The sequence below is a fragment of the Pyxicephalus adspersus genome, chromosome 9, assembly GCF_032062135.1.
Source record: "Pyxicephalus adspersus chromosome 9, UCB_Pads_2.0, whole genome shotgun sequence".
NCBI lineage: Eukaryota > Metazoa > Chordata > Amphibia > Anura > Pyxicephalidae > Pyxicephalus > Pyxicephalus adspersus.
This window is the reverse complement of record NC_092866.1, coordinates 53,444,884-53,467,106: the sequence shown is the minus strand read 5'-3', so window position 1 is coordinate 53,467,106 and position 22,223 is coordinate 53,444,884. Positions and strand designations below refer to the sequence as shown.

Sequence of the window (22,223 nt, the reverse complement as noted above, 5' to 3'; positions counted from 1 at the left end):
TGTGAGCTTTATATTGAGTTTTATGCACAAAGGGAAGATCCAGTATCTTACAATGTACTGTATGTCAGTATGTTGAGTTCATCAGCCACATGATTAACTGGCTCAAGGCACTCACGTTCAGCCGCTGGGTCTCCAGGAGCAATCACTAGCTGTTTTTACAGTTGTTTGCTGTACTCGGTTGACAGATGTTGTTGCACAGGGCATTTGAGCCATTGAGTATTGGTTGACAGCAATTCTGTTGTCAAAAAAACCTGATTCTACTTAGCCTTACTCATGCACATTTGTTTTATTCCTGATGATCTGCCATAAATTACTGAGCTTCTAATTTCTCGTTTGGGCTAATAACACCGTGCCTTCACTGCACTGTAATACCAATCATCGTTGTCAGTGAGCTGGACTACAGAGCTCTCCTACCTTTGTCCCTCTCCATATGCATGTGCATACATCGATTTGTTTCCCAGAAAAAAAAACCTTACTACTGCCTTGGCAACCTCTACAAAACTTTTACAAGCCTAGTAATATAATTGAGAGTTTTTAAAATACATTGTTTGATACAGAAACAAGGTAACATTAAAAAAACATAATACTGTGACATGATGTGAGGGGAAGTGAGAGGTTTAAGAGTAATTTAGACTGTTTGGACGTATTTTTAACATTAGTGGATTGCACTGTGCTGTGGCAACAAATGGGAAACAGCAATGTCTTGTCACAGTAATTAGACAACAGAACCTGTTGAACGCTACAATAAATCTGTTTGTGTTTTATTAAAATGTGGTCCTTTCATATCACTCATCAGACAAAGGTTCCCCACTTTAGTGTGTGCTACTTTATAGCAACCAGCCCAAATCCCTATTTTAGTTCTTTGGAGCAGGCAGGAATGCGGGTGTGTAACTTGTTGCTGTTGAAATCCTGTTGATAAATTAGCTGATATTGTAAGTTAAACCTTTAATTTTTTGTATGCTATATGTAATGTCTCTAAAGCATCCAATGTTTCCTTTTCTCAGCCACCACTGCGGACCGATTCTATAGGATTGATCGAGCACAGGTAAGATCCTTTATGTGGTGCATGCTGCAAACTATCCCAGGGGACAAGCAGCATAGATTGTTTTAGTAACAAGCAACCCCCAAAAAACCTCTGCCACTTACACAAGACTCATGTTAAATGGGCATGGTTTTCCTGGTGACATGTTTAGAATGCATGTCGAATACAGATCATCAAAGTCCTTCTGGTTTTATTTCTGCATCACAAGTGGCAGTTCAGATTCTGCATTTCTTTGGCCACAGCATGTCCTATTGAGGTGCATTTAAACTAGAGGCACACCAAGTGCAGCCTTTTCTTGTCAAGCTTTGCATTTGCTATTGGAATGCAATTTAGCATTCAAAAGGAAGACCCATCAACATTCTTGGACCTTTACTAGCTTTTGCAGCCAAATCCAATCCTCCCACCTATTCTTTTTCCTGCCCTCCCATATCAGTGCTACGTGTGGCGCTGAACATGACACCGACTATTCTCCACTATTAGAGCATGCAATTCTCTGAGTTTCCTCTTCTCAATGTAGCAGAGAGAATTCTGTGGAGCCATGGTTGTAGCAGTAAACCCCACTACTGTAGAGGGGACGGGGGGGCACAGGTTGCAGTTGTGGCTATCTGCCACTGATTCCAGGAGCAAGCCCTAATGGGTTAGGTCTGCCTTTCAAGGCAGGAGGTCCTGCTGAGGAAAATCTTTTTTTTTTTTAAGAGAAGTACAGAGGCAAGAAGTAAAAAAAAGGGTGCAGAGCTGAAGGGTGATGAAATGAATAGAGAAAGAAATGTATAGAGTAAACAGTGGATGACCGGTTACAAAAGTAAGTGATGGACAAGGATTCTTGTAACTGGAAGAGTTTTTTTTTTTTTTTTTTGCAATTTTAGTGACAACTGCTCCCTATTATAAAATGAACCCCCCAGTGAATTTTTCTAAAGCTGGTGCATAGGCTTTAATTTATAGTCATATTTAGACTAACTGTTCAAGTTCTGTACCCGAAATTGAGTAAGAGTAAAACTAAATTCCCACAAAAGAACACCCAGGGCTCCATTTATAAACAGGAATTTGCAATTCTCTCAATTACTGCCATTGAAACACTTGGACCTGGAAGATTCCCACAAGGAAATGTGATTTCTTGTTTTATAACTAAAGCCCCTAGTGTAGAGAGAAGAAAATAAAAAGTGGCATCAACTTAAAAAATATATATAGATATTTTACTGTGCACTTGTGGACATTTTGTAGGATCCGCCTGCAGATGTCTGCGTTACACAATATGACTTCAGTTTTGCTAGTCTACTGAGCACCAGAGAGCGTGACAACGCTGCAAATGAACTGATAATATGTGTTGTTATGAGTAAAGTAAAAGCCTGTGAATGAATATTGCTGCCAAGATTGCCAGAAAATATTTAATTAAAGAAAAATGAAGAACTTATTTTACAGTATGTGCAGCAACATATTTAGTTTAAATGTAAATGCATTTTGAGTGGAAATTGATATTTTTAGTGCAGTGTTTGACCGTCTATCTCCCTTTTCTGTCCTTTGATAGGAGCACCTGAACTATGTGCTAGAAATCTGCCAGGATGAGTTGTATGTTCTGGACCCAGAGCTGATCATTACCCAGTCTGTAGGCACTTCCCCAGCAATACCCAACAGAGACCACCCAACCAATTCCAATCCACACTTTCAGTTCCCATCATCTCCTCCCGACTCCCCAGCTACTACGGAGCCTCACAATGGATCAATGCATGCAGGCAGAACATGCAGCAACAGCTCTGTGTCCAAACCCGGAGACACATGTGGGCAGAGGTATGGTGCTGATAGATAATATTTTCATGTGACATGTACAGTCCCATTTACAGTATTTCAATTAATGAAAGGTCAGGAAGCTGCTGTTCCTGATTTATTAACCTTGGCTAGGAGTCAGCCAGCTCCATGCTAGAAGTTGCTGCAGCAATGGTGATTTGCATTGTCTCTAATGCCCCCCATGCCTGTCCTTGCAGTGTCTGGACCAGCCCCTTGGAGGAGCAGATCTATGATTTTGTACACAAGCACATGTCTTTGTGCACTTTAGTTCAGGAATGTCAAAGCCTGGCCTTGTTACTAGAGTGAGGAGCAGATGCATTTATTTGGTTTCACCATGCACTTCGTAGCAACAGGAATAATTCTTGATTAAACTATATGCGGACAAGCTGTAAAGGCTTAAAAATGTCACATATAGACACTTGAGTGTCATTGTTTGAGCATTTTATGCTATTGGTTCAAGTATATTCTAGACAGCCATATCTTCTTGCTGCTTGAGTCTGTGCAGTGTACCTGGAGCCTGCAGAGGACTTGGTTTCCTTGCATACAACTAAATCTACATCTGCTTTTAGTTTAGCACTTAAGTACACCAGACTGGCAGCCTGTATAGCCTCAAAATCAATTATAAACTAACGCTCAAGACACAAGGCAAGCAAGCACACCAAGGCATGAGAAAATAAATTGCATTCGTAGGATGATTCAATTTGTCTAGCAAAAAATCACCCATTTAGGCACAGGAAAAATCAGACAGTGTAAGTAAATCATCAAATATTGATTTGAAATTCACAGTGAACCAAAAACTGCCATTTAAATCAGATCAAAGATCATTTAACTAAAAGACACCAGTAAGTGAGGAGGGAGATGGTTGACAGGTGACCTACTATCAGCAATTTTCTTTCTGATGTCAGAATCTGATGTCAGAATTTGGACTGGTGAGGTGTGGACTGACAGGTAGAAGGAGAAAGCGGGCGCTTGGCATCCTCAGTTCATATATGTACCGCTTTTTTCTAAATGCTTAACATGTATATATTCATACCCTGTTGTTCTATGGAAGAAGCCACTATCAGCTGCCAATAGAGGAAGCTCTTCAGAGGCAGTTTGCTCACTTAGTCCAACATGAAACTTTAGTCTACTTTCCAGGATAGAAATAATAGGTGGAATCTGCAGCCAATGACTAATGGAATGCAAGGGTTTAAATACTAAATAATTCTTGCAGCAATTTAATTTGTTTTGCACATTATGTTGAATAATTTTGGGCAGCATGATACTTTAGAGGTAAGCACTTTCACAATATCAGCAGTAGGTCACAGGTTATAATCCCAGTTCTCCCTGTGTTTGCATAGGTTTCCTCAGGGTACTCCGGTTTCTTCCCACATCCCAAAAAGCATGCAGTTAGGTTAATCGGCTTTCCCTCAAAATTGTTCTTAGACTTTGTTAGTGACATATGACTGAGGTTGTGAGCCCCTTTGAGGGACAACTATAAGCTTTGTAAAGTGCTGTGTAATATGTCGGCACTATATAAATATTGGATAATAATATTAGCAGCAAGGCAGGATAAAAATATATGCACTGAGGCTGCAGACTCATCAGAAACACACTAGTCCACAATTATTTTTTTTTCAGCCTGCACACTTATTCTTTAAAACAAAATAGAGTTGTTCCACAATACCACAAATAGCTGCTTTTTAGAGAATAGCTGATTACGAGACTTTGAGATCTGGCAGCATCATTAGACCACTTTCCCTCACCAACAATGCATTTTTCTAATTTGGTTTTTGGGTTTCCTAATCCCAGCTTTAAAGTTTGTGGCATGTAAATAATACAGAAGGATTTACAAGTGGAGAAATTTAATGATATGGTTTTGTATGCTTACATGTGCAACCGGCATCTGGTCCTAATAGAAAAGTATAAACAAAGCAAATCATCCTTCATCCTTATTACACAAGCCAATCTATAAAACGCTTGGGGCGGCTGGCCGTATTATTGTTGTGGCCGGGTGCTGATGGGCAATGGACATGTTAAAATCCTGATTGCTTTAGTCACCCTGGCTGGGATCTACAATGAAGGATAAAATCTAAACTTCCTGTGTTTATATGAGGTTCTTCAAAATAAATAAAGTAGACATTTTGTAAAGGTCAGCCTTCTGAAAAGTGAAGTTTCACATTTTTGGTAAATGCTGGAAAATTAAACAACCATTTTTTGTACTTTGTTTCAATGGTGATGAGATTTCTTGATTATGGCTTAAGGTGTGACCTATGACATCAACTAAGGTCTGCCTATGACTGGCAAATAGAATGCATAGAAAAGCAGATATACCTCACAAAGAAGTGGCTAACTTTCTATTAATGCCAATGGTTCTTAATGTTGGGTCTGCAGTTTTGGCTCTGCACCCCTGCACTTTTTTTGCTTCAATAAGGAAGGTGGGAAGTGTCAGACAATTGTGCAGAGAAAGGAAGAGAAGCCTTCTTCTCTACAGTATGCTCACATAGGATAGGCTTTCCTACACTGTAGTGGTCTGCTTTCTAAATATAACAAACTGAAGATTTTGCAAACTTTCTTTTAAAGCAAGCTGGTATTTGGCCAGATTAAACAAAGTTCAATTGGCCTTTAATGAAAATCAGAAGCAGCTCAAATTCCTTTGGTTTCTGGATAATTGTAATTACCAGTAATTGTTTTAACAATTTCACATTTTTCATGGATCAGACATGTTGTATTTTAAAATGAAACCACTTTTTTGTGGAGTTTAAGTTTTTACTCTGTCTTTCTTTTTAAAGGACAGAAAATGACATCTCTGACTGCCAGCCAGGTGAGCATGCAAAATAAATCCTGTTATCAGTTGCTTTTCTGTGTTCCGTACAAGGTGTGGTTATCTGGGGCAATTCCTTAAACTATTTTTGTCCTAGGAATGACTGCTGTTTTATGTTCATATACTCTCAGTACTGGGCAAAGGGCGCGTTTCCTTCATATTGCAAAAGAAAGTTTTGTTTTTTTTTAGGATAGAAGTTTGCTTTGAGCATATTTAAACTTTTCTTTGTCTTTTTTTTTTTTTTATAGATGAATGTTTATTGGAAGCTGCAAAAAGTGATGATTTAGAAAAGGTATGCAGTGCTTTTGTCATTACAGGTTCTCTTCCTGTTTTAATACAAGTACACATAGCATATTATTTGGATCTTATTGGACCCAACTGAAAATAAATGTTTCTTTTTTTTTCTTAATACAACCTGTATAGGATAAGACCTGGCAGTTTGATCTGTAGATTTGTTTTTTTCAACTGCCTTCAACAGGCCAGGGTTCAGAACAAAACATATAACATGGCCAGGGGGCTTACAGTGGTTACCGTAGCTTTTTTTTTTTTTTTTTTTTTTTTTTTTTTTTTTTTTTTTTTTTTTTTTTTTTTTTTTTTTTTTTTTTATAATAGTGACTTTCCCCAATGGATAAAATATGTTTACAACATATCCCGAGTTGGGATTTAATCTGTCTCCCATTTAAAATTACACTTCCATCTAAATACCCTTTTCACATGGTGATAACTCTCGGTGTGCTGGGCCGGGATGACATAACTCAGCATGCAGGAAGTTATGCAGTCCTGGCACCCGCAGGGGAAGCCGGGTTTCTGGGTGTTCCTGGCAACAAGTTTGACAGCTAGGATGCAATCAGGCAGGTAAGAATTGTTATAGCAGAAGGAACATCATCTGTCCCTTTCTGCATTAAACACCTGCCTGATCGCACATTTTCAAAGTGGGACTTTAGTTATTAAACCATTAGTAACAGACTATTATTATTTTCTGGGTCTCTTCCCACAAGTTCCTGACTCTGCCCCTATTACTGCAGAAATTAGAGCTTCACCACTTGAAATGTGCAAAAACATTTATGTAGCCCTCTGAGACCATTGTGAGTTCATTTTTTTTTCTTTTTTTCAACCAGTTTGACGTTCTATCATAATTTGGGCCAAGGCATGGTTTATTTTACTTTCTCACTGATTAGCATCTTGAAGGACTGACATCAGGTGGTCCAAAAAAACATTTTTACGTGTATGAAGCAACACCAAATTCTACTTCCACAACTTCTCGATTTCTGTACTTCTATGATATTTTTTTTTAATATTGGTTCTCATTAAACACACAGTTCACCAGCATTTATTTTAGATCTGCCTGCAAGGGGAAATTTGTTATTCCTCATCAAGTTATTAGAAGCTTTCAGATCATCATACAGAGGAGTCAGACTCATCCAATAGCTGTGCATTTATAGAAGTCGTACTTATTTTTAAATCTTGTCCCCTATTTATTCCCATCAGTTATAATTTTGTTGCCTCTGTACTGAAGGTGATGTAAACTGGTATTAAATTAGAGACACCAATGAGTGCACATCCTTATCCGAAAACTCAAGGTACCCCCAAAGCTGAGATTGCCCATTATACAACAGGCCCAGGTCCCATTCTGTTGCACATCAAGGAACCAATAGAGCACTGTTTAAACTTAGTTTTTAAGCCAATCTCCTCCTGCCTTAGACTGCCATCTGTTTTGTATTATAAAAGTACCCAAGATCCTGGAACACCAGGTTGTTTTGAACATTATAAAAGGTGCGTGCAGCCAGATGCCTACAAAATAATGCCAATGTCAGTTGTTTACCTTCAGCACAAGAGATCTGTAAAAGAACCAACCAAAAACAAGCATGTGTCAGTCAGAAGCCTTGTCATGTCATCTGCTCTGCACATGTTTGTTTAGGCCAGAAACTTTCTTTAAAAAACAGAGGTGATGGAGCCCTGGTAGTGTGCACCTCTAAAAACAAAGCTAGCAGTAGCAGCAACCATTCTTTAATTATTACCAGGTTTTTTGAAGCCTAATGATGGACAGAACTTTAACCTCCCTTCCTGTCCTGTTTTACCCTCAGTTCCGGGAGGCTCATCGCGCTGGGGGTAACATGGCTCAGCGAGATATTGAAAACCGGACGCTGTTACATCACGCTGTGAATTCTGGGAGTAAGGAGATTGTTAAATACATCATTGAGCACGGTAAGTCCCTGCACAGTAAGAGTCCTTACACACAGCTAAATCCTGATCAAGTTTACCATACACATTACAGCATGACTGTAAAATCTCTTTTAGATCTACCAACAAGTTTTAGTACAAGGCCTGCCTGATTGCATACACATTAAATAGTTTAGGTAGGACCTCGTATTATTAGTTTGCTAAATCTAAAAAAAAAAAAAAATTGAAAAAGTTAGATTGTATCAGATATGGTAAATTTTAGGCAGATGTTCATTCAGCTGCAAATTGAACATTGAACATTGTTTCTTACTGCAGCGGTGATAGAGGTTTTTAGTGGTAAGTTTTGTAGAATTGACCTCGCGGGCAGAAGATCAACCTGCCACTGTTCCTTTTGCAAGGAAATCTTACCAACTCCTCGTTTAGAAAGGCTGGAGAGGGTTTATGTCATTGGTGTCCTGCTCTAGAGATTTTCTCTAACTTCCTGCAAAAAGACACCACAGGAAGCAGAAGACTTCTGTAAAGTAGGAAATTGAGGCACTGCCAGGCTGCATAATGCTGCTCTCTCTCTAAATCATAAAATAATTTATCTTGTCAGACTTCAGATTAGTACTTCTTACGTAATGGTCCTGTAGCTCTTATACATCCAACGTTGTGGTCACATCCCCGCCTCCCTCTCCTTATGCACAACACACAAGCTTATTTTCTGAATGGGCAGGAGGAGAAGGAGGCAGGGACATGACCACAGTGCTGGGTGTATGAGAGATGTAGCACTATGGACCCAGAAATACCTCTCCCATTGTACTAATCCAAGTTATAACAAGAAGATTTTTAAGGTTTAGAGAAAAAGCTGCATTACGGGATTTTACTTTTAAAGAACAGGAACAACGTCATAAAAGATAAGATTGTTAAGCTCTAAAACATTCTTTTCTGTTGCTTCCTGTCTCATTCATAATAAATGTTTGCCTTTAACGCTCCAAATGTCTCATTTTTTGTCTTGCTGTGTTTTTTGTCCAGCTCCATCAGAAATCCTGGATGTTGCAGAGCTCAAGAAGTAAGTTGGACTGAGCGGCTGCCAAAAATCCCTTCGTGGGCCGTTTGCTGAGTCATGGGTGTTAAAGAGACATTAATGTCAGAAAAGGCTTAAAGGAGGATTTTTGTTTTTAAAGCAATGAAACGTAATTGCCTCTAAAAGGGTAGTTTCTGTGACATCAGCAAAGCTTTTGAGGTTTTCATCTCTAGGTATATACATCAGCCGTTAAACATCTGTTGCCAGCACAATAGAAATGACGTTTTTAAAATGCAGCCAATCTGTTCAGTCTACTCAAACTGGTATTTCGTTTTTTTGGCAATATATTCCTAAAGCTGAACTGAAGGCAGATATTACAAAAGCACAACACAATTCAGGTACCAATAAAAAGTGTGTGCGTATATTAATATATTATGAATGTATGCATCTCAATTTTTTAAGGAAGCAGCATGATAACCTGTATTTAACTCTGTATCAGCCTCTTATAATCCTTGTATAATAGATCAGGGGGATTGAGGGAGAAAAGACAGCAGTGTTCTCCCCAGTCCCTTTTATCTGGGTGCATCACCCTGAACTTTTCAGCAACCACCCAGCTTTTTTTGGGTTTTTACTGATGAGTTAAGTCACAATTTAGGGGTTTCCATCCAGCTTAGAAAAATTTCTGGGATCAGCACTGCACAAGTATCCAAATCAGTTGTGCTGCAGTCCAATGAACATGCTAACAGGATATAGCTCAGTCTGCTGCTATTCTTTTACTGTTTAATCACAGTCTGGGATGTAAGTGTTACTAAACTGTAGCCAAACAAAATCAGGTCCCCGTCCCTGCCCAACAGGACTGTGCTGTGTGACAGACCTGTGTAGGGAGCAACTTTACCTATCAAAGGATTAGTATTCATGTTCCTTTCAGTTCTGAGATTTGCACAGTGCTGCCATACAGCACAGCCAGGTAAATGGCACTTCTGCCTTTTCTGTATAGATTATACAATGATGTTTTCTGTCAAATGTTTTTTTACTGGACAGTAAAAGAGCAGATAAATCAGTTCATCTCCTGTTTCCCCCCCTTAAATACTTTTCTTGTCCATACATTTACATATGGCATACCTGATTGGCTCCCAGTATACCTATACAGAATATTGCAGGAGTTGGATATAAAATTCAGGATTTAAAACAGTTGCATGAACCTTTTAATTCATTATGAATTGATAGCCACCTGGAGTCCAGCTATAATTTATTGGTGACTGCAGTGGTAAAAATTCCTCAATTCTAATCTTCCCCACAGGCTTTAGTTCTGCTATGGGGAGATCATGCTCACCAAAAGCGGTGAGACTCCAAGCTGGAAGGAAAGTAGGGCAGGAAAATTTTAGCATTAAAGCCCCCAAAGCAATAACAAGCCAGCAAGTAATTCCTAACTATACTTAGACATTTTGGCAGAATAAATGTTTTAAAGGTTTTCTGGAAAACTAATTAAGTCTGTAATTGAGAAAATAAAGGAAAACGTTTAAAGCAGGCACTGCTGGAGCAGAATTTTTTTGCTTTTCTAGGCTTTCAGAATGGTTTGGGGAAGACCTGTTCCTGTTCCAGCATGACTCTGCCCTAAGCACACATTTAGCTCTATTAAGACCTGGTTTGATTAGGTTTGTGGAGGATCTCTAATGACCTGCACAGAGCCCTGACCCTCAACCCTCCTGAGCACCTTTGGAATTAATTGGAATGCTGAGTGCGAGCCAGAACTTCTCATCCAACATCAGTACCTGACCTAACAAATGCTCTTCTCTCTAACCATTCATCACATTCATGATATTATTATTTAACAGAATTTATATAGCACCAACATATTACACAGCACTGTACATTAGAGATGACAATCATTTTCTAAAAAGATGTCCAGTAAGTTCATATAGATGTAAGGATCTGAAGACCACAAACTGGCCATATAATGGAAAAGCGGAAAAGTGAAAAGGCCAGCATTAAATTTTAATAGAAACGATGGAGCCTCGAATTAAAAACAATTACAGAATGCTTTGATAGTTATTAGACAGTAGATAATAGACGCTACAACTTCCCTCCTCCTAACTGTTGTTTGTGTTGCAGTGGTGAGACTGGTTTGCACCTTGCGGCATCATTACGTCAGCGGACCATCTGTCATTATATAGTAGAGGCCGGAGCATCACTCATGAAAACAGACTTACAGGTAAGCTGGGGGGATTTGTGTAGGCATACAGGTGTGACTGTACTGAGGAATTTGGAGGAGTAGAAAAACCAAGTCACAGAATTCTGTGAGACTTGCAGGCTTCAAGCTTTGAAGAGGTTAAATTTTTACTTTTTGGACAGTTCTCAGAATTCTTAGTCTGGCATTGTTCACGTGCCAGGAGACTTATGACACTGTTCCTATTCACCTAGGAGTTTTGGATGTTCCCTCCAACTTCTGTGTTCAGCACCTCCTGTTGTATTCTCCATAATAATAAATATATTGTATGTTTAGACACTAGATAAATGTCATTGAACCAAATGATTCCAGACTCGTCATAATCACTTTAAATTAACTGACCAACAACCTAAACAGTATAAAACCTCTGTGGTTCTAGGGTGCCAACAGTGATCCAGCCTGGCAGATTTGTTTGGGCTATTATAGCTTGTGCATGTGTGCAGATTTCTCTGAACAGCAAACAAACGTGTAATATCTTTTGATGACTTTTATCCAGCGTCTATACATAGTTTAGGCTACAGCAGCCAATCACATTTCAGTTTGGAGAGGTCAGACTAATTAAAATCAATATACAAATATTTAATAGAAGGACACTGTACATTAGTGCAGATTGAAAACCTGACCCTCATGTTTGAATGTAGAACACCATTACCCATAGCAGTTAGCCAGCCTGTCCCTTTCATGTTCTTTGTGCAAAATAGAAACGGATTTGTTGGTATGGGGAATACAGTCTGCTCTTCATTTAGTCATTTCTCCGTGCTATTAGACAAAGGGCTCATAGGTGTGATGGCTCTTGTGTTCTCACATGGAGCCCATTGTGCTAATGAGTCCAGCTGTACCCCTGCCTTGCCTGTGACCCCCCTGTGGATACTGCCCCCACCAAAGTAATGACAGCTGCTTCTACAGAGGCGATTGGTAGGGGTGTGAGGCAGAATTGGAAGGGGGGGGGGGGGGGATGTGAGGCAGAATTGTAAGGGGTGTGGGGGGGTGTCAGAGAACGGGAAGTGTTGGGAGAAAGGTTAAGACAGAAGCTGAGGAATTCCAGACAGCTGCAGGCAGCTACACCCCTCCCCAATCTGCCCCCATTCCCTGCAGCTACAGGTTTTAATGTGCATTCCATACACAGGCTGGTACGGAGAATGCTTTCCTCATTACCAGACACGGGACACTCTGAAACCAACAATGTGTCACAGATAATTGGCTTTGTATGATTAAACCAATTGTCTTACATTCATCAGTTAAAATAAAAAAACAGGTGCTTTGCACATACATGCATGTTACAGAAGGAAATTTTTCTTTAAAGAAACACTATGTACTAAGCCTAAGCCCCACCGGGCATTAGGACTGATCCAATAGACAGATTTTTTACTAAATGGTCAATCTGAAGAGAACTCAACTCAGCCAATTGCTCTGAGACTGAATCTTGGGTTTACGATTGGATGTGGATAGATCAGATGTGTTCTGAAGTATTAATCAGTTTTAAGTACCCCTGTCATGTAGTGTAGTGTACAAATCAATCAAAACCAATTGGGATTCTGATCACTTGGTAATGATCATTAAGTCCGGTGTTTTGGGACTACTGACCATCCATTATTTATTGGTCGTTGAAGTTCAAAACTGGCCTCTGCTCAGTTATTCTGTACTAGTCCTTAAGTTTGTACCACCATGACTCCTGCAATGAGAATGTCGGCTTTACACAGCCACCAACGAACATGTTTTCTGCTAACTTCATAAGAGGACAGTGATGTGACTGTACACTTTCTAGATACACAACCCCATTCACTTACTATGGTGGTTACAAATGCATAGTCATGCTGCCATTTTTTAATGCTATGTTTAAGAGATTACAGCAGCAGGATTGAGGCTTAATGGCTAGGGAGCAGATCCAGGTACTCTAACAAGAGATATTTAAATACTGGCACCCCCCAACACACCTAAAAAACTATGTCAAACAAAATGCCAATGGACTGCTCCTTCTAATTAGAATCTGTGCAATATATGAAGTGTTCCCATAAAACATTCTGCACTGCTTCAACTTAGTGATGCTTCTTTCTACAGAAACTGCACCTTAACCCTCATAGTTACACCCACTAAGATTTGAGCCCAATTTCCTTGATGTAATACAGATGCTGTAGTGCAGTGTTTCTCAAACAGGGAACCTTAGGGTGCCTCCAGAGGTTTCTAGGGGTTCCTTAAGCAATGAGGAATCTTTACCCCTCATGTCAGTTTAAGTGACACCAATGATCTTTTTAGCTATCTGTAAGAATGGCAAAAGTGGCTTTCTTCCCAATGGCTGGCAATGCTAGAGGCATTCTTCCTTCTGACCACCAAGCGTCTGCACTGTAAGCTTTAGATATAGAAATTATAGCAGGGGTTCCTTTATGACATGAAAGTTATTTCAATGGTTCCCCCAATGTTAAAAATCTAGGCTGTTGCAGTGTATCCCTCACTTGTTTTAGATATAATACTAAATTCAGTCATTTATCCTAAATCCACATCTTAGCCCGATACCTCAAAGATCTGTTAGTGCAGTTTAGATTATCCAAACCCAAAAAATGCACAATAGCCAGGGAACCTCATCACTGAGCCACTAATGCAGCTACAAGCTGCATGTCATTGCTGACCCCCTTAATATCCACTGTCCAAACTGAACATTGTTCTGCAGTTCTTCAATCTCCTAGTTTCCTGTTCAGTTGCTGGTAATGCTGTGACTCATTTTCTTGGAGATACAGTAACTGTAAGATGAGTGTAAAACAGCGGTGTGCCAGCATTGAGAAGAGAGGGAGGGAGTTTATTGAATCTTAGCAAAACGTGGAATGATTCAACTGCCTGTCCTGGGTAACACTAGACAGGCTATCCGCTGTGTTCTATAAACTCTGCATTCTTCTCCCCACCTTCTAATTGTTTTCTCGGGATTTCTCTCTAATTAGACCCAATATCTCACATTCACAATTATGCAATCAATAACTGTTTATTCAATCAAGCTGTACGTTCTTTATTTTATTGTGTTTGCAAGCAACATTGTGTATAATTTTGTGTCAGATTTTTCCATCTGGCAAAATTTCAGGAGATCGCATTTAGTGACAGCATAGACATTATCAATGAAAAATTCATTGTTATTATTAAACAGAATTTATAAAGCGCCCACATATTACGTCGCACTGTACTTTGAAATAGTGGTTGCAAATGACAGAAAGATAAAAACTGACACAGGAGGAGGAGAGGACCCTGCCCCGAAGAGCTTACAATCTATATAAAGAATGTAAGAAATCAAAGGCAATCCAGATTCCCTAGAATTTATCATATGAGTAACCTTCAAAATCAAAAATGTGATAAACTTGTTATAGGTGGTTTGGGTGGGGATGCAGATACCTGTGAGCGGGTTCTGGCATCATGACATCACTATGGGGGAAGTTTTTTTCCCTTTGAGTAACACCCAGCTCCCCGCGCATGCGTGGTCCGGAGCCGGTAAATTTAGTTGTCCGTGGGTCCAAAAAGGATGGTGACCACTGAGGGTGACATTAGAAACAAAGTTATGAATCTGTGTAAGTCCCTAGATAAGTGACCTTGTTGTTTTGCCCTTACCGGGTATGCTGAAGCTAAACAGTTTCAACATTTCCATTGCCTTTCAATTAAATTCTTCATCTATCTTGCAGGGGGATACTCCAAAAAACAGAGCTGAGAAGGCGAAGGACCCTGAACTTGCTGCCTACCTGGAGAACAGACAGCACTACCAAATGATCCAAAGGGAAGACCAGGAAACGGCAGTGTGACAAAAACCCAAACCCCACAAAAAACAGACTTGTTCATTTGTAGAGACAATCCAACCCTCCAGGTTCTTTTAGTGTGGACAGAACTGCACCTTTGTTTCTTTCCCCTTACAGAGAAGCCTTACTGTATATCTTCTTCAAGTCCCACCAACTGTACCTAACACCTGCTTGAACTACTGGCTATGGTTTTGGTCTTCGCTCTACCCAAACCAAATCATCTTTACATACCATGAAGAGGAACCTCCCCCCGGCCACACAAAACAAAGTTTAAGCTCATTGTGCTATTAGAAAATGTGTTTTGTGGTAATAGGCCTCTTACCTATATGCTTCCATTTTAGAATCTCCCTCAGTGACCTACTCACTGTGCTTTCCCCTCTATATTAGTTCTATTTTTGTATGCGGTTATTTAGATGCCCCTGAATAGGTAATAGCAGGTGTTGTACTGTCCTCGATTTTGTCTCTGAATACGTGACCTGACTTGTGCTAACCTTTTTTCTCAGATCCCTCAGAGCACAAGACTTGTCATGTTCTTGCACATATGGTCTTGGCTATAGGGGCTAGTTTACATGTGCTCTTTTTACAATGATGTCTGAATCTCGGTTGCAGTCATTAAAATGTTTTGTGTATATTTTTTTTAATCCTCATTGTGGAGTGCTGTGTTGATCTATTTTTTTGTTAAATTGTGTATGTATATATATATATAAATGTAACCTTTAGAAATGAGATAGCTGTCGAGAGCCTATTCAAACAGTTCCTCTCTTATCGGATTTAAAATAGGTAATTTGTGGACTGGTTAGTAGGTTTAGTGTATGCCTCGCAGAGGCACTTTGTATATACTTTTCTGTGATTAGATTATGCTTAGCGCCCAGGATGTTGCTCCAGTGTTCAGTTAAGTGGATACATAGTTATTTAAGGACAGACATTTCTGTGTGCTGAATGTAATCTCATTTTATGGACTCTCATTTGTTTTAGGCATTTTGTCTACATTGAACATGTGAAAAATATTCTGTACTGGTTTGCCATTTAAGTGTACCCATTCCATAGCTACTTTGGTTCAGGGATATTTGTGGGTAAGTAATCGTTCAGCATAAAAGATTGTGGAAGCTGCACCCAAAAAGAAAGCAATAGACTAGTCACCAGTATTGCCTATTGGCTCCCTACAGTTGATCTGTTTTCTTTTCTAGATTTACCTCGTCCAATGTGGAGGCAAAGTCAAAGCTGCCTCCATATTAACTAGTGGGGAGTATTCATATAGCAGCAAAGGTGGAGGAAGGGACAGAAAAAAAAAAGAATGAAATAAGCAGGGAGATCTTTGCACTGCAGGTCTTTAGCAACAGCTTCCCCTCCCGCAAGAGGAATTATGAGCCAGACCTCACCAAAACTTGCTCAAAATTTCCTGAGAAGAAGCAACAAGTCTTAAATGATTCCATACTGCAGATATTCAACTTCAAGGCTCAAGGCACAGGAAGTGCTGTTTTTAAAGGGGAATAGAAGACACAAAGGTAAACCATTTAGGGTAGTGTTTGGGTTTAATTGACACTTATAGATAATTTTAACTTTTCCAGTTTAGGTCCCATTTAAACTTACATTTTAGGTAAATGTAGCCTACTTCAGGGCTACTGTTTTTAACCAGCAATAGCATAATGCAGTTCACCAGCCTGCTCCCTTGTCGGTGATCAGGGTACTCCTTTTGTTTACCTGTTTGATATATCAGGCTTTCCCTGTGAGACAGCAGGTAGCCTTTAGTAAAGGGTAATTTGGAATAACTCCTATGCATTTCAGACTATTAGATCACTGTTTTACCCTAAAAATATTTTTATCTGGGTAGGAAGAAATTTTAGGTGGGTGGCAGCCATTATGACCCAACTCTTCAGTAAGCACCTAAAAACAGCCGGGTGGTTACTGAAAAGTGTCGAGTGGTGCGCCCAGCTAAAAGGGGCCGGGGAGAACATTGGAGATCTAGTTATGTACTCACAATAATCAATCACATTTAAACCTGACGCCAGACCGGATTGTTGATACCACATGCAAAGAGAAAGGTAGACTATACAGGCTTCACAACAGCTCAAAGTTAGGATCTGTGTGAACCCTGGCTGCAAGGAATTACCAAGGGCTCAGAGATGAGGGCCAATATACTGGACTGAATTATTGCAATTTATTCTTAGCATTATCAGTTAATGGATTGATTTCCCTGATATTTCTGTTAAAGTAGAACTAACAGATACTTGGAAACATCTTAGGCTTTGGAGGGCGTTTACCACTTCCTCATGCCAGGGAAGTGCTGCTTCTAGGGAGACGCTACATGTAGCTTCTTCCAGTATCATCTCCATAGACAATGGCGGGGCAGCAGGGAGGGGTACTAGTATAGCTCATTGCCACCAGCTGTCAAATATACAGACATCAGTTCTTTAAGAACCAAACACCACGGTGCGAATGACCAAGCCACGCAGAATTGCTTCATCCTGAAGCAAGTCTGAACCTGCCTGTTAGTTGGCTTTTAAAAATGTAATCATATAGATTTAGTTTAGCTTATCCTATGTGCAGATACCTATAATCCTCTAAATCGTACTCCCACCATCCACTTTACAAAGGCAAATATTTCGAGTTGGGCCAAGATATAAATAATATACTGGCTGCCTAAATAGTAAGAAGGTAAAAAGGGAGGGTCAAGTTATAAATTATACCCAATAGTATATTAAAAGCTTCCCTACAAGAATAGTCGGGTTATATTAGTGGCAAAAGAGGTGGAGGTCACAGAAATTACTAGCACATAAGGAACGTTAAACATTCACCACAAAGCATAAAAAATCCAGGCCTGCAAGTCTACAGAGAGAAAATAATTTTCACTGCCATTGCTCTCAAATAGACACAGACCAAAGGAACTGCAGAAGCACAAAGCGTCACTGGGCATGGATAAATCAAGCCAGTGCATTTACATATTGATTCAGCTCACCAATTGGCAGCCATTGTTGTGTGTAGGAAACAGGTCCATTGGCATGTTAGCCTTCTTTGTGCAGTCACTGCTTCTTACCCTGGGGTCTTACTAAGAGAGAGCGGAGCTTCCTAAATCACCCAGATTAAAGAGTGGCTTTGTTCTGTACCAATAGGCATCAAAGGCACAGTATTTAAGACCTATAGCATTTGTGGAACAAAAGAAGGAAACATTGCTCATAAAGGATCTCCATCACATTGATTTCTTGCTTTCATTTTATAGATCATCCCTAGGACATCCTATTGCTAAAGTTACACCAAAACATAGGCTTTCCAAAATTGGGCACCAATGATCCCGTGGCATTTCTATCTATGTCCCTCAGTTTTTTTTCAATTTAGAAATGCCCAACAATCACTAAAGACTCTTAAGGGAGATCTGGCGGTGGAAAAGAATACGTTTTGCTGGCTCAATGCTAGTATTACACATGCTGCCCATTTCTTGAAACCTCTGGCTGTCTATTAATAATTAACAGTATTTTTAAAGCACCAATATACTATGCTGTGCTGTACATTAAATAGGGGTTGCAAATGTCAGACCTGTACAAACAATGACACGGGAAGAGAAGAGGATCCTGCCCCAAAGAGCTTACAATCCAAGTACATTCTGTGAAGGCAGTGCCTTGAGCCTAGTGGAGGGGGCAGTGCATAGGACCAACAAGAACCAAATCCATTTCTTTTCTGAAAAGCATAGCAGCTTCACAAAATCAGTTCAGTTGAACTTCACTGAATCCAAGTTGATCAACCATTGGCTGCTATGGATTGGCGTTCACTTTAACTTATTGCATATTTTTGTTATCTAAGTTGTTCTCTTGACGTTTTTTGTATTAAGATTGATGTAGCCTCTGACACATGAATAGTATATTTAGCTCATGGCAAAGCCCTACTTAACATTGACTTTTTTTGTGTAAGCACTGTAGTTTGACAATCAATACCAGGGTGGAGTTGCCTTTGACCCTTTTATTCTGTTGTGTAGACTGTGGAACATTATCCATTTGTGTCTAACACATCTCTGTCTAAAAGCGAAGAACACTGCAGATCCCCCTGGTCAGGGATAAAAAAAGTGCAATGAATTTATAGCAATATGTCTGCAATATACGGAATCAAGTGCATTGAAAGCTGTGCATTGGTCCATTCAGCAGGAAAACAGACGCTACTTGCATGCTTCAGACATGGTAACCAGCGTCTTACGATCCACTCGTGTTTGACCCCCACCATTTTCATATGATGGATTGTGTGCATATGTGAATGTTCTAGTATGGGCACTGTACTTTTATCTGTAATACAACGTGCACATTTGTGTGACACAACCAAAATCTCAGACATCTCACCATGTGAGGTCAGCTGGCCATGGTATGGTATGTGCTCGGCATGACCGTTAAAACATTTTCACAGCAATTTATTGAAAAAAAAAATAGAAAGAAATAGGCTATGTAGGGATTATTAACTGGTTAGTAGTATAAGAGTACTTGCCTCTATGTACAAATGAAGGCTACCTGGTAATACTGCATAGGTGGTGCATAAATAGCCAATGGGCTGTTGTAATGAAGGCGATTATCCCTGGCTAAGTGAAATGGCACCAGGAGCACAGTTCCTGCCCCATCCCACTATCCATAACAGGGTTGTTGCTGGCGTCACTTTGGTGCAGGAGCAGATGAAACCCTGCTGAGAACACCTTTAAACATTCAATCAGAACATTATTGTTTGTGTGTCCATCTTTTCCAGGATTAGAATTACAGGAACACGGGAGACTATATGATGTTGATAAGAACTGCGTACGTTCAGCTAGTAATGTTATTTTTGATGTGACTTTTTTTACTTGCTAGTCCATAGGTTGGTTATTATCTTACAAAGTTGTAAATGGAAGGCAGTGGGATTCGCATCTTTGCTTACAGCCTGCTGAGATCATGGTTGTGTCAGTCAACCCTTGCCCATTGACTTGCACAGATGGATATGCACATTGAAGCACAGGCAGTCTGCTCTTGTAGTGATCAAGTATGGGTGTACAAATATTATTGCAAACTATACCAACGTTTATATGGGCATTTTAAACAAAAATATTGAAATGATGAAAATTGCATGGGTATCCTTTAAGAAAAAATATTGAACTGCAAACAATTAGTGTATCTAGAAATACACAAAGCTGAAGTTTAATGCAATCTGGAATGACTGGTTCTGTAGGCAATAAAGGATTCTCAGACCAATAGAGGAACTTGTAAAGTAAAACCAATGCCAACTTGTGCAGATATTTATTTATATGTGTATTGTTTAGTCTAAAAGTTACTGTTGCCAATGGAAAAAGTGGTGCACAATATGGCTGGAGTATTATACAGGTATGCTCATCTTTGTATGGTTTGCACCACCTGCAACAGGCAGATGTCCCAGCTTAATCCGAGCAGGAAAACGGTGCTATCAATGTGTATTACACATCAGTAAGGCCTAATACACATAAGCAGATCTGCTGCTAGTTTTGCATACTGATCAGTTTTCTGATCACTAATCAATCATGTGGAAGTCCCTATACACTGCACATGTATATGATATTACACCTTTCCAATTGTTTTTGGAATTCCAATTACAACTGATCATCATTTGTACACGTAGCATAACTTTTAATCAGCAAATCAGTTCTATCCACATCCCAATAGACACCCCAAAAGCTTAAAATTGGTCAGCTACCAATTATTCTTCAGATTGCCCCATGTGTACTAGGCCTAATACCTACCCCTTGTAAGAAATACCAGGTAACATCTATAAGACATGAATGCATCTTCACATAGATAGAAGGTGGGAAAGAAAAGGAGGTCTCTGACCGGGAAATATTGTGCATCTATGACAAGTACAAATATGGAACAATGTTTGCTAAAATAGCTTCCAGATTCTTCTGATGAAAAACTAATGACTGTAAAGTGTCACTCTTCATACATATCAAGTTGCAGAGTGAAACTCTTCACAAATGTCACAGTATTACTGGGAGCCGGTCACTAGGCAGCTGGAGTGTGTTTATGTGAATGCAGGTTGGAAATTTGTAAAGAAATTGGGGACATCCGATCGCTCCAACCGTTTTTTTGTATTTTAATTTAATATTTTATCTATTTTTTTTAAGATTTTGCTTATATAGGAGAGGCAAAAAATCAGAATGGAAGATATTGTGCTAGTATTTATTAACGCCTAGTCTATTGGCACGAGATTGGCTGACCCAGTGGCAGAAAAGCCTCAGTGTTGTCCCTGATTCTAAGCAAGGTAACATTCCCTTTCCTGATGGTCACAGAAATACACCAAATGCTACTCAGTGACAGGTACTCTTTTAGTCCAGATGTCTGACTGATGCACTTGGTATCTTGTATTGTGGCTTTTAAATATTACTGTTACAACAATTTTCTGTTTCTCAGGGTGCAGGATTGGGGGGAATTGACCTTGCTACACTGCCCTATCCCCTCTTGTCCTCACCCCCCCTGAGTGTGCAATACTGGGTTTCTGTATCAGAACATGTGTGCGATCTCTTGTTTTTATAGCAATTGTATTAGTGCTGTCCTCACTTTCCTAATGTTATATACACACTGTGTCCACCCCTGCTCCCTTTCTTTGGGGGCTGGCTTTACACAAACAGGTATTGTTTTCTTGCCAATAAAAATACAATATGTTCATTTTACTTCTGTGCTGGTTTTTGTTTGGTTACAATTTCACAATGTTTGACAAGTGTACCTGAGAGTAAAAAGTTAGTTAACTCTTGTGTGAGATAATAGGGTTATTATTATTTATTATTAATAAACAAGATTGATATAGCGCCAATATATTACCCAACGCTGTACAATAAATAGGGGTTTGTAAAGAGCAGACAGTGACAATCTCGGAGGTGGAGGAAGTATCACACAATAGGAGGGGAGATATATAGTGGTGGAAGTAGTGATGAATTTAGACAACAGAAGAAGACGGGTGGGCAAGTTTTAAAAGATGGGTTTTAGGGCTCTTTAAATGAGCAGAAATAGGAGCAGGCCGAATAAACGAGGAAGACCATTCCAGAGAGTCGGGGCAGCTCTAGAAAAATCTTGGAGCCGTGCGTGTAATGAGGGTATGAGTGAGGAAATTAGTAGTAGGTCATTGGAGGAGCAAAGAGAGCGGATAGGGGGTTATTTTTCTATAAGGTCAGAAAGGAAAAGTGGTACAAGAACTGTGGAGGGATTTCAAGGCAAAGCACAGGAGCTTGAACTTACTTCAGAATTTACTAACAGAACTGTGAAAAGTAAATTATCCCATGCAGCAATTATTCACTTTGCACTACCTTAATAAATCCCCGGACACCTCCTATGAGGAATGATGTAGCTGGCACCTCCCCCTGAGGAACCTTTTCAGTTATCTTCTAGAACAGCAGTCGCCAACAGGTGGTCCACGGCTCCGGCCGGTGCGCCCCTGAGCAGAGTCAG

General features: G+C 39.7%; 1 protein-coding gene across 5 annotated transcripts in view; it reads left to right on the top strand.

Annotated features, from left to right (window-relative positions):
• DGKZ (diacylglycerol kinase zeta) overlaps positions 1 to 21,451 on the top strand; it is a 128,891-nt gene extending 107,440 nt beyond the window's left edge. For all 5 annotated transcript variants that reach the window (XM_072422039.1, XM_072422041.1, XM_072422040.1 and 2 more), the window contains 8 exons: positions 1,005 to 1,045; positions 2,568 to 2,827; positions 5,596 to 5,627; positions 5,876 to 5,919; positions 7,712 to 7,832; positions 8,823 to 8,859; positions 10,927 to 11,026; positions 14,698 to 21,451. In XM_072422039.1, coding sequence (XP_072278140.1) covers positions 1,005 to 1,045; positions 2,568 to 2,827; positions 5,596 to 5,627; positions 5,876 to 5,919; positions 7,712 to 7,832; positions 8,823 to 8,859; positions 10,927 to 11,026; positions 14,698 to 14,814 — 752 coding nt within the window. In that variant the 3' untranslated portion in view covers positions 14,815 to 21,451. The remainder of the gene's footprint in view (positions 1 to 1,004; positions 1,046 to 2,567; positions 2,828 to 5,595; positions 5,628 to 5,875; positions 5,920 to 7,711; positions 7,833 to 8,822; positions 8,860 to 10,926; positions 11,027 to 14,697) is intronic.
• Positions 21,452 to 22,223: the final 772 nt, after the last annotated feature.